This window comes from Sinocyclocheilus anshuiensis, unplaced genomic scaffold (assembly GCF_001515605.1).
Source record: "Sinocyclocheilus anshuiensis isolate Anshui unplaced genomic scaffold, SAMN03320099.WGS_v1.1 scaffold2670, whole genome shotgun sequence".
Taxonomy (NCBI): domain Eukaryota; kingdom Metazoa; phylum Chordata; class Actinopteri; order Cypriniformes; family Cyprinidae; genus Sinocyclocheilus; species Sinocyclocheilus anshuiensis.
Window position 1 is genome coordinate 874 of NW_015554247.1, and position 13,393 is coordinate 14,266.

At 39.0% G+C, this 13,393-nt stretch overlaps 1 protein-coding gene across 1 annotated transcript in view; it reads right to left on the bottom strand.

The window, feature by feature from the left end:
* Positions 1-2,368: 2,368 nt before the first annotated feature.
* The window catches only part of LOC107671252 (cytochrome b-c1 complex subunit 2, mitochondrial-like), a 12,981-nt gene continuing 1,956 nt past the window's right edge, over positions 2,369-13,393 (bottom strand). The window contains exons 2-14 of the mRNA XM_016464151.1: positions 12,728-12,829; positions 12,480-12,629; positions 12,260-12,324; positions 12,116-12,172; positions 10,624-10,748; positions 10,453-10,550; positions 10,301-10,358; positions 8,265-8,354; positions 5,895-6,094; positions 5,722-5,802; positions 4,153-4,229; positions 3,747-3,900; positions 2,369-2,693 (exon numbers count right to left, since the gene is read on the bottom strand). Of these exons, the coding sequence (XP_016319637.1) occupies positions 2,610-2,693; positions 3,747-3,900; positions 4,153-4,229; positions 5,722-5,802; positions 5,895-6,094; positions 8,265-8,354; positions 10,301-10,358; positions 10,453-10,550; positions 10,624-10,748; positions 12,116-12,172; positions 12,260-12,324; positions 12,480-12,629; positions 12,728-12,829 (1,341 nt within the window). The 3' untranslated portion in view covers positions 2,369-2,609. The remainder of the gene's footprint in view (positions 2,694-3,746; positions 3,901-4,152; positions 4,230-5,721; positions 5,803-5,894; positions 6,095-8,264; positions 8,355-10,300; positions 10,359-10,452; positions 10,551-10,623; positions 10,749-12,115; positions 12,173-12,259; positions 12,325-12,479; positions 12,630-12,727; positions 12,830-13,393) is intronic.

Genomic DNA, 13,393 nt, shown 5'->3' on the forward strand with positions numbered 1-13,393 from the left:
CACAAAGAAATGTGCAGCATTTTGTCCAAGCAATAATAAAAGGACACATTTAATTTTTAATTTGTCTTAAATCTCATTATGTAAAAAATAAAATAGTGAATCGAATCGTGAAATCAAAATCGTGAATCGAATCGTGAGTTGAGTGAATCGTTACATCCCTAATGTTTCTTAATGACATTAAAGCAAGTTATTATAAAGAGCAGCTTTACAATAAAATGCAATCTCAAGTAGAAAACTATTTTTTGTCACAATCCTGAAAACAGATGAGGAACAAAGCAGGACTATGGACATGAAATGCCTGTTTAGAGATGCATCCAGCTCCCAGTTTTACTGTTCCCACATCTGAACACATTATAATACAAAGTTATAGATCTCATATCTCACCTGCTGACTCGCCAGTGTTGATCCAGTCTGGATTGGCTATGCTCGCTATGGCAAATATATCCGCAGCCAGAAAGAGACATCCTGAAATAATGGTGAGTTTATCCATCTCAGGTGACCTGGACTCTGACAGACGCGTGAAGAACTGAGCTAATCTCTCTGCCGCTATCAGTAAACAGCACTGTCCCTGCTCGAGTCCGACTGCATAATATGATACGGCTAGACGTCCAGCAGCCCTGGAGAGCGAAACGAACTCATTAGAGATCAGGATCTGTGCCTGATCTTCCTCCTAGTAAGAGCTCAGGGCTGATGCTCCATCCTCATCATCCTCACACGGTGACTGCGCTCTTCTGCTCTTGACGTTACTAGCTAGCTAGCTAGCAGGCTACAGAGCCTCACGGTTTGTTTGCGTTCCGGAGGGCCTGCTGCCACTCGACGTCCACATATCCATCTTCAAGAAGCTCTCGACTGCGGGAATTTAACAGCTAATGCGGTAAGACAACGAGTTAGAGCCGTACGGGGCCGTTTTCATCGACGGTGCTACGGTCCATCTTTCTCCTCAGCTGCACGCGAGCACAACACCGCCGCATCATCCTCAAAAACCCGTCAGAATCCCGCGCGCGTGCTGTGGAAGGTCGTTAAACGAGTGTATTTGTTAAGAAACGACTGGAAGACGCAGAAGCAGGAGAAACAGCGGTGTAAACGCACCTCTCGTGTCTTTCCCGATGACATAAAGCGAACCGCCCCCCCACGCAGCGTCTCTCGTCAGACACAACAGACCTGCGAGATCACGCCCTCTCGCTATCGCGAGACTTCCGGTGGTTAAAGGGGGTCTGAGATGCGTGTGGGCAACATAAACATCCATTACGCGCTTAATGCACGCAGTAATTTCAAAATGCATTGGTGAACATTATATGTGTTCTGTAATGTAGAGAAAGGGATCATAACGTATTTATTTTATGAATGAGCAGTGGGAGCCAAAAGCCTGAGATCACAATGAAAAAGCGTTTATTTAAAATACGTATTATTATTTTTTTAATTCAATACAAAACGTGCAATTACTATTTAAAAGCATAACGATTTGAAATAACTTACAAAAAAAGTTAATGAATTTGATAATGTAATAAAAAAACGATTTAAATATTAAAAAGACGGGTAACACTTTACAATAAGGTTCCATTAGTTAATGTTAGTTAATGCAAATACAGTCGTTCATTGTTATTCATGTTAATTCAGTGCATTAACTAATGTTAACAAGCACAACTTTGGGTTTTAATAATGCATTAGTAAATGTTGAAATTAACATTAACTAAGATTAATAAAGGCCGTAAAAGTATTGTTCATGTTAACTAATGATACATTTTGTAAAGTGTTACCAAAAGTCAAAGATGGAAATTGAAAAATGTTTTTCTAATGTATGAAATACAATAATTCTAATTAATCTATATATTATAGAAAATGGTCACATGAACATCAGTATATATAATTTAATAGCCATATGACAAATACTTTATATATATGTTCTTAGGTATGAGCAAAGTATGTTAAAAGACTGATGAGACTCTGACTAGATATATTGTAAAACTAAATGTATTAATATATTTATCAAATATTTGAAATCTATTTAGCACTATTTATGCCAAATATGTTTTAGTTAATTAAAAATATATATAAGGGTAAAAAAATGTGCAGGTGTTAATTCCAATCTTGAAAAGAAGAGTAAAATTCATGCTTATAATACAGCAAAATAAGTAAGAAATTATGTGTGAATTGTTAAGTCAAAAACAAAAAGCATCCCCATATAGTAGTTTTATTTATTTAACTTTACTTTTAATATTTCACACATACCTATTTCTTAAACATAACTACAAATAAAAAGTTGGGAATGTTTTTTTTTTCCTTACCTAATGTGCAGCTCAGTCTCCCTCTGCAGGCTAATAGAAGAACTACCAAAAGCAATGGGTCAAAAACCATGATCCCACAGACTCTATTATGAAGCAGACAAGGAGTATTTATCACTGATAGATTAGTTTTAATGAATGTACATCAGATATACAGTGAAATGGACGAAACGGATGCTCTGCTCGCAGTAAACCGTTACTAAGGACCAGACTTCACGATGAACTGACCAAAAAAACTATTGTCAACAGCAATCAGGGATTCATACAAGTTATGCATGTTTTTACACTCAGCTGCACAATGTGTGCACTTTAGATTGGGACTTTCTCTCACAATTCATCAACAAATGGTGTGTTTGCCAGATGTCCATAACATGACATGGTCTTCTTGCTTTCGACAAACTTCTTTGCAGCCTGTAGGGGAAAAAAAAAAAAGACAATTCTGCTGTCATCTCATCTTTCATGAGTAAGTGGTTGAGCAGCAAATCAGCATATTATTATGATTTCTGAAGATCATGTGACACTGAAGACTGGAGTAATGATGCTGAAAATTCATCACAGGAATAAATTACAGTTTAAAATATTATTAAAATAGAAAGTTATTATTTTTAATTATAAAACTATTACCGTTTTCACTGTATCTTTGATCAAATAACTGCAGCCTTGCTGAGTATAAGAAACTTCTTTTAAAAACATTGAAAAAATCTTACCGACCCCAAACTTTTGAATGGTACTGTGTGTTTACATGCAACCTAATAATGCTTTTATTAAGCAATGGAGTTGCGCACATGTGTTTGTCTGTTCCCGTCATTTCAGTGACAAATGTTTTATAAACCAGGCCCAGCTCAACGCTGGATTTGCAGATCGCTTGATACTGAAAGACAGAGCTGTCCCAGCGATAAAAGATCCCGGTCATGAGTCGGAACAGCAGGCGGTGCGTAAAACTGCATCAAATTTCTGTGTTTTGTTGGCAATCGGTGCTTAAGTGCATATCATTTAATAAAATTTTTTAATAATTTATGCATTTAGCAGACGCTTAAGCGACTTACAGTGCATTCAGACTATACATTTTTTTACCAGTATGTGTGTTCCCTGGGAATCGAACCCATGACCTTTTGCACTGCTAACGCAATGCTCTACCACTGAGCCACAGGAACACTACAACATATTACAAATACATTATGAACACTACAACATATACATTACAACATATAATGTAAACAACATGAACATGCGCGACTCTTTAGCTCCGCCCACGGCACGCCTCCAGGAGCTCGGCTGTTTTCAGAGAGAATCGTAAACCTGTTTCTTTCTTATATAAATCTGATAAAACTAAAGACTCTTTGGAGATATGACGGATACAATACTATCTACAGGTCCTCAAGATTAACATAAGATTGGCAGAACTGTGTGTGTTATGTCCCCTTCAAGGGGGTTAGCCTACCATGATTTACAGAAATGACTTACTTTGATGACGTCATTGGAGGTCACGGCGTCGATGCTCTGCGTCACAGTCTGAGGTGAGCTGTAGGCGCCACTGCTCAAAACCTGAACTCCCAGCTCCTCCAGCAGGCCCTCTGAACTCTCCAAAGACATCAGATAATCGGCCATCAGCTGGGTCCTGAAAACACACAATACGAGGCCCTTCAATCAACTGACGTCCACACTGACAAACAACAAGACAACATGACATCAAAATCGACACCATTTACTTTCCTTAAGCACATTACTCAAAATAAAAAGCAGCACGAACTTGCTCACAGTATTTCTGAATGTCTACTGTAGCCTACAGTTTCATAGAAATACTTGCTGAAATTACAAGCGCATTATTAGATCAATAATGCTGCTGAGTGGCTGGTGTTAATGGACTCACTTGGCTCTGGTGAGGTCATCTGCAGTAAGACTTCCTTCAGCCACAGCTGTCACCTGTGCCATGGCTGCATTGATCACCTGCACACAGAGAGAGATGAATGCAGATGTCAATCAATCACTCACTTCACACTGTCAGCATTAATGGAACAGTTCAAGCACAAATAAAAACAGTCACTGTGTGTGCTTAATTAATGACAGACAGATTTAGGCTACGTCCACACGAAGCCAGAGCTTTCCCTATCCGATCTCAAGATATATATCTCAAGAAATATCTGCGTCCACACGAAACCACGAAACCGACACAAAATGCTGTAGTATACATGCCAGACCAGTATGTGGCGCTGTAATTCTGCCACAGAGATACACTAAAAACGGAGAAGACGACTTGGACTATGCGCATAAACCTTGCGCGCAGTATACAAACGAACATGGAACAATACATTTATTAATCGGTGTTAATGTTAGTTAATAAAAAGACAATCGTTCAGTGTATGTTCATGTTTTTTGCTACTGTTACGTGACGTAGTGGTGTCTTGACTAGGGGCGAGACTTAGGCTGATGACGTCATCGTTTCAGAAAATACACGGATTGGCTGTCCACATAAAAACGCAAGGATACATTTATTAATCTGTGTTAATGTTAGTTAATAAAAAGACAATCGTTCAGTGTTTGTTCATGTTTTTGTGTCTGAATAGGGGCGAGACGTGGCCTGATGACGTCATCGTTTCAGAAAGTATACGGATTCGCTGTCCACACGAAAATGCAAGGGTGGCGTTTTCAGATTTATCCACTCTGGGACCCGGTTTCAAAAAATATCGGTTTCACTCTCCCAAAACGCCGGATCCGTGTGGACGAAACACCTATACGATACAAAATGTATGCGTATACAGCATGGGCATCGCTAGGCCATTTTTAGGGGGGCTATAGCTATAAAATTATAGGCTATAAAATTTTGCGATTAGTTCCATAAACTGTACACGAATTCGTGATCACCTCAGTCCCCTTTAAATTTCATCTGAAAACGGCGGCAGACTTCGATCGGCTCCTCCCCATCTTTCAGCGCGAACTTTTTCAATCCGCACACCCAGTATCGTCAACTCAATCAGAATCTACGGTAATCCTTGGCAAACTTCGCCACGGCTCATTCGGTTCTTCGGTAATCCTCGGCAAACTTCGACAGTTGGTTGAATCGGCTCATTCGGTTCTTTTTGAGTCGAAAGTGCTACTTCGGCTGTGCATCCTGCGTCATCAACCCGGAATTACATTTCGACTCAGTTCGATTTGTGAACCGGCTCGACCGGTTACTTCCTGAGAACCGGCTCAAAAGAACGATTCGTTCAAGAACCTAACATCACTAATTGTTATAATATCTGCATCTGTGCAGTTCTTTGTCATAAATACAGTTTACAAAATATCATGGGGGAGCAATCGGTTCCCCATCTACTAGCCTAATAAGTTTTCGCTGCGTTCACCCCTCATCACACCACAGGTATAATGACAGAATTTACATTTTTGAGTGAACTAGTCCTTAATCAAACAACTACTGTATGTCTGTTCTCTGAACACTCACCTCGCGGGCTGAGTCTGCTTGTGAGATGACATACACGCCGAAGAGCCCGGAGTCAGAGTAAGTAGCACTGAAAGCCGTGGCCTGTGAGGAAAATCAAACAGAAGCATCTGAACTGTAGTGAGATCTAAACATCCGTACTTTGAGGAAAGTGATCGCAGAGGACTAGCACTCACATCAAACGGCTGTGCGGTGGCCTTGGCGATGCCCTGGCTAAGTTTGCTGGTGATGTTGGATCCTCTCTTGACGTGTGGTCCAACACCCAGAAGCCTCTGCAGCACGCTGAAGGCGTTGGCCTCCGCCGAGCCCGACGCGGCTCCTTCACACGCCAGCAGCGCATGCACCAGACCTCCACCGCTCTGCACACGCAGCTCACCTGCACACAGACGCCATTTCAATAGAATCATTCATTCAGTCAATCTTACAAAAGTACAGCCAGGTCAAGTTTATATGTATATATTCAGGCCCAAAACCACACACACAAAATTAATGATACAAAGAAAACAAAGGCTATTTTTGTTGTTATTTATTGTACCATGATTTTTTTTTAATAACAATTAATCATAACCATCAACAAAATTCTCATTACTGTAATGCAAATAACTAAACAAACTAATAAATAAATACAATCTCTTTCTCCATTATGCATGCATTTTATATTATTGCTATTTTTTTCCTCAAGGGTGATTCATTTGTCACTTTAAATTCTTGTTACAGTGAAAATACTGTTAGACATGACACGACTGTCTATTTAAATCGGTATAAATTCAAAACAATGCAACAAATGTGACCATGATGTATAAAATGGTTAAAATTAGGGATGCTCCAATCGATCGGCCGGAGATCGGTATCGGCCGATAATCACATTTTATGACTCGATCGGTACTCACTAACTTGGCCGATCTCACGAACCGATCGCAATTTGGTGACGTCAACGCATGACGACGTACATGATGCGTGGGGACATAAATGATTTGGCGCCACAGTCATGTCATCGCCGGTGTGGAAATGCTATGACGTTTCGAGAAACAATTAAAAATTTGCTATTTGTCGTGTATGTTTTGTATGATGATATGATGAATAGATGGTTAATTTTTAACAGCAGATTCAGTGACGTTAGAGCTGATCTGCGCCTCACTGCATACGTCTGTGGCGCGTTACGACTCCACGGGAACCGGAGCTGATCGCGGCCGCTCCAATGCTTGTGTTTATACCGGCCAGCCGCGGCACGTTTAGCCTTTTGTGAGTTGTCACAGGGTGGAGGACGGAACAAAACCTCGTCGGAGCCGTAAGGGGTAACGATAACATAATACGCTGATCGTGGGCTGTTTTTAAATGAACATTTATTTATAAAACAAAATATCTTCTTTGGCCATATTAGCCTACTCAATAACATTAACACAGGCTTTACTCCTTTCAAACTTTATCTGGAATGTCACCGTTTCTGTCACTGCAACTTCCCGATCAGGCGAACGAACACACACACACACACACACACACACACGAAAACGTCTGCCTCACGAAAAAAAAAATTATTAAAAAAAAATGTAGTTAATATTTGCATCATTTATGATTTATTTTATCCACCCACGACCCACCCGCAAATAATCAGAATGCATTTTTTATTACCCAACCCGCGGATTATCCGCAGCGCCTGTGGATATAGGAAAAGCGGTTTGTAGCGTAAATCTTACTGAAAATGCAAATTCATTCTCTGCCAGCAGGAGGTGCTTTAAAGCGGGAGAAACAGAGGTTTCCCCGGTAACAGCTGTACACAAAGCAGCTTGCATCATTTATGATTTATTTTATCCACCCACGACCCACCCGCAAATAATCAGAATGCATTTTTTATTACCCAACCCGCGGATTATCCGCAGCGCCTGTGGATATAGGAAAAGCGGTTTGTAGCGTAAATCTTACTGAAAATGCAAATTCATTCTCTGCCAGCAGGAGGTGCTTTAAAGCGGGAGAAACAGAGGTTTCCCCGGTAACAGCTGTACACACAGTAGCGCTGAGCTCACAAACACTGCTTTATCAGGCATATAACATGCAAGATGAAATGAAAATGACATCGAAAATTCTGTCAAGATAGTCTTCCTTTAGAAATACAGTGATATAAAAACACCCGCGCCTCGTTCAGACAGACTGGATGATGGTGATGAGATCAGATCTCTGTGTGGAGCGCTGCCTGCTGTCAGACTCTTTGTGCAAACAAAAATCTCACTGGATTATTACAATTAATGGCAAAAGGAATGTTTGGAAATGTAAACTGATATTTCCTCCTGATACACTACAGCAAAAGATAGAAATAATAGACTTAAAAAACTTTTTTTTTTTTTTGCTGTTGAAAATTCTAGTGCCCTAAGATTATAATTTTTTTTTTTAAATATGTACTAAATCAATGATTACACAATAGACTGCTGTTTTATTTAAATAAAACCTAATCATTTGCATAAAGTTTTACCTTCATTACAGACACAAACCTGACATTTCATCTTTCATCAGTTCATCTCCCTGTACATGTCATGAAGTGTGGGTGTACTCACCGCCCCGGTACACAGCCCCTGGCGCACCAGCCCCTGTATGGGTGCTGAAGAACTGCTCGCCCACCTTCATCACAGCAGCATGACTGACGCCTTTACAAACACAGAGATTCAACATGATCAACTGTCTAACAGGAACAGTGTTGGGGAAAGTTACTTTTAAATGTAATGCATTACAATATTGCATTACTCCATAAAAAAGTAACTAATTACGGTACTTCGTTACTTCGGGAGACAGTCACATTCACTCATCGGCGCCGATATTAAGCTTTTTTTATGGTTATCGGTATCGCCATTTTCAAAACCGATTTCCCTATAAAATAATTTTACAGCATTTAAAGAAAGTTTTTGTCAGAACCCTTGTTATGCTTAATTTTGACATAAATTGTAATTTTTACACCAGATATGTATATCGGTTCAAAATATCGGTTACTTATCTATTTGATCTGTAATAATCGGTATTGACATCGGCCTTGAAAAACACATATCGGTCGACCCCTAAATACAGCTTCATTAAAGTGACACACTAAACTACATAAAAGGCTGTTTTTATTTCAAGTAGAGCAACCAAAACACAATTTTGACCAAGTAGATTCAAGACACATCCTAAACATATCACAAGATGTAAAATACAGTGAAAATCTAGTTTAAAAGAAATAAACTCCATAATGTGTTTAAAAGATAATGTCGAACATGTTTCTTTTTAAATGTATTTGTTAAATTTAAATTGAATTACTTTATTTAATCATTTTTGGGAAGGGTGTGGGAAAGTCACTATCAAAATGGTGTTTAATTTTACAAGGCCAACAAAATCCTCACAAATATACCATAAATATTAGAAATTTTGTCCAGCCCAGCTCAACAGCATAATAGAGTCCTAAAGTTAGCATTTTAATACTTCTGATTTCTTCATCCTTAAGTCAACAGGTTATTTTAAACAGATTTTTGGTTAAATGCCTGAAATAAGGTCTGTGGTGAACACAAAATCAAAATATTTTCACATTTTATTCAGTATCACCAGGGCCGTTTCTAGCCAATTTGACGCCCTAGGCGTTATATTATATATCACCCACTTATCAGTAATACCCACTTATGATTTTTTCTTGTCCTGAAAAGGTGGTTGCTAACAAGTGTCTAAATGAGACTACAGAGGTTGTTTAGGAAATTAAACGTCATCACACCGAACAGGAAAACTCATCTACTCACTAGTCCACTTTCACAGCCTTGTTGTCTATAACTAGGGTTGCAAAGGGGTGGAAAATTTCTGGAAACTTTCCAAAAAATCCTGGAAAGTTTCCAAAATTTCTGGAATATTTCCGAAATTTACTGGAAATGTTAATACCCACTTATGATTTTTTCTTGTCCTGAAAAGGTGGTTGCTAACAAGTGTCTAAATGAGACTACAGAGGTTGTTTAGGAAATTAAACGTCATCACACCGAACAGGAAAACTCATCTACTCACTAGTCCACTTTCACAGCCTTGTTGTCTATAACTAGGGTTGCAAAGGGGTGGAAAATTTCTGGAAACTTTCCAAAAAAATCCCTGGAATATTCCCAAAAAGTCCTGGAAATGTTTCAAATTTTCTGGCATATCTCCAAAATTTACTAGAAATTTTCCACCTTTTTGCAACCCTATATATAACTGTGCTCTTGTGAACTACTCTAATGCAAACTTTCAGGGAAAATGTTTTTCAAATCAAGCCTGAAATAGTTGTTGAAGCTTAGTGATGGTGATGTTGAAGTCGTTCAACTGCGGTGTGGTTTGTTTCTAGCCTGTTTAACATTTTATTTCTGCCAATTTTATTTAGCCTCCAAAATGAATAAAAGTTGTGTTCATTTGTGAAGATTATCATGTTGAAAAAAAAAAACATGTAAGAATCATAAACCTTTGTTGGTCACAGAACTTATTTTCTACAATCACCTAAAAGCCAATGGAGAAATCGAAATCGAGGTAACGAAGGTGATGCAAACTTCCAGGTTGGACTTCAAAAATACGTAATCATTGCAGCACTCTATGCACATTCATGAGAACGACCTACCCAATCCAACGAGGGCCATTCTTGCACTGGTGTAGTTATTAGCAAAGAACTGTTGCAGCTAGAATTTCAAAGCAGAAAGAGAAAAGTGTTTGCATATGGCTCAGATTAAATAAGGTAACATTCACAGACACAAGCTGCTGTCAGTCACTTACATGATCAACACTAATCTTCCCCACCATGTGGTCCGGACAGTACAGTGAGTTGGATAAAGCGTTCTTATACGCAGCTTCATGCAGCTTCTCCAGAACACCTGTGCAGGGACAGAACATCTCAGCATCAGACGCCGAGTCTCCACATTCATTTCATGGGATGGTATAATGTACCTATCTGTGGGCTCTGGTCTGCAACAGCCTTGTCTATCTTGACCCTCGGCAAGAGGTCAGACAACTCCCAGGGTCTGAAGTCAGGAGCAGTGGTCACATTGATCAGGTACTCCATGGTGCCCTCACTGAACAGGAAACACATTCACAATGCACACAATTCCCATTCGTTTTCAAATTTTAATAATTAAAATAGCTGTTTCAGTTTGAATAAGTTATCCTGTGATTTCAGCATCATTACTTCAGTCTTCAGTGTCACATGATCCTTCAGAAATGACTCTAAAATGCTGATTTGCTCAACAAACATTACTATTATCAATGTTGAAAACTGTTTTTACTGTTTAATATTTTTGCTGAAATTGTGATACATTTTTTTTTAGAATACTTTGATCATTAGAAAGTTCAAAAGCATTTATTTAAAATAGAAATCTTTTGTAACAATGAAAAAGCATTTTCTATCACTTTTGATCAATTTAATGCATTCTAGCTGAATAAAGGTATGAATTATTTTAAAATAAAAATGACAGACCCCAAACTTTTTTTTTTTTTTTTTCACAATAGGGTGTACTTTCGGTCTTAGGTAACACTTCATTTTAAAGGAATAGTTCACCCAAAAATGAAAATTCTGTCATTAATTACTCACCCTCATGTCGTTTCAAACCCGTAAGACCTTTGTTCATCTTCGGAACACAAATTAAGATATTTTTGATGGAATCTGAGAGCTGTCTGACCCTGCATAGACAGCAATACAACTGAAACGTTCCCAAGTCCAGAAAAGTAGAAAATAAAATAATAACACAGTAAAATAATCCATGTGACATCGGGTTCAACCGCAATTATACGAAGCTACGAGAATAATTTTTGTGCGCAAAAGAAAAAAGAAAAAAGACTTTATTCAACAATTTGTCTCCTCCGCATCACCCTGTAGCGCCATTTTGGAGTGTGCACAAAAAGTATTCTTGTAGCTTCGTAAAATTACGATTGAACCCCTGATGTCACACGGATTATTTTACAGATCTCCTTGCTACGTTTCTGGACTTGGGAACGTTTCAGTTGTGTTGCTGTCTATGCAGGGTCAGACAGCTCTCAGATTCCATCAGAAATATCTTAATTTGTGTTCCGAAGATGAACAAAGGTCTTACGGGTTTGAAACGACATGAGGGTGAGTAATTAATGACAGAATTTTCATTTTTGGGTGAACTAACCCTTTAAGGACCAATTCTCACTATTAACTAGTTGCTTATTAACATGCATATAACTAGCATATTAGCTGTTTATTAGTACTTATAAAGCACATATAAATGCCTTATTTTGCATGACCATATTTTAGATCCCTTAATTCGCTCCCTTATCAACTACCTTACAAACTATTAATAAGCAGTAATTAGGAGTTTACTGAAGCAAAGGTCGTAGTTAAAAGGTCCCCAAACTAAAGTGTGACCGGGTCTTATGTTTCCACCTCTATCTACAGCTCATTTACTGCAGAGATACTCACAAATCATCTCTTAGACAGTCCAGAGAATAGACCATGTGTTCCCTTGATGACGTCACACTAAAAATAAAAAACAACAACATCACAGTGAGAGAAATTAAAGACAGGAAGTGTTTCAAAGCAGTCCTACATAAATACACAGCTGACCTCAAACTGGCGCCCACTGCCTCCAGACCACGACAGATCCTGAATGCCGACGCACCTTTAGTGGTCTGAAACACACGGGACAAATTCATTACTATGAGACCTACAAAAACATCCTCTGCATCGATGATCAACTCGCACAGAAGTGTAAACAGAGCAGATTCAGAATTAGCTTGTATTATTATAGAATCAGTAAGAGTATCTCTATTCGCTCTGAACATACCAGATTGCTTGCTAATCGCAGGATGTGCGTTACGCCCAGGTTTTCCGCAGTCTCATAGCGACTGCCGGCTTTCACAAACACACCGATTTTAGAGACGGGGGAGTAGTTCTCCAGAGAGGCGACGAGAAGTCCGCTGGGAAGCTTGGACACCTAAAGCAAACCGTATCAATGGTATGGATTAATAAAATTAGCGGGTTTAAGCGGTGATTTGAACTGAGAGCATAACAGCATTCATCCATTCCCATTACCTGGACGTCCTGGGGCGGGTGGGCTGGTGCTGCTGCAGGTTTTCGGGTGACCAGAGGTTCAGTTAATGCCTCGCTCCTCCTGGCGGCGGCGTAACATCGTCTCTGTGAAAAAACACTACATGTAAGTAAACAGAGTCTCAAGGCTACGAGCTTAGTAGTTGTTTTTGCTAAGGCAAGCATCCCTGTTACTATTTCATATTAGTGATTTGAATAAAATGAGTATTAAATTACAGTGAATAACACATCCTGCACATGGAGCTTGTGCTATTAATTCTAAGGATAAAACAGGTGTAAAATAGCCAGAAAGCAGCTGTGCCTTCCATAAGGCTTGCCCAATCTGGTTTTGCTTTTGAGAGGTGGACACTGCATTTGTCAGTGTTTGAAACTCTGAACTATTGTTAATGGTTCATGTTCGATGGTGAACTAGAGCATTGCAGATGACCTCTATGATGTTAAAGACAGACCCATCACTGTATGTTAGAGATCTGAAGGCTTAGCTTCAGTCATATGGCTTATTTTCCAGTCATATGTGATTATTGGATAAAGATTTAGAAAAAAAAGAGCCTCCAACACTAGCATTCTCTATTCTTTTGCTATTCTATCTTCTTGTTTTATTTTTATATATTATAAAAATGACCCTCTAACACTAGCATTCTCTATTCTTTT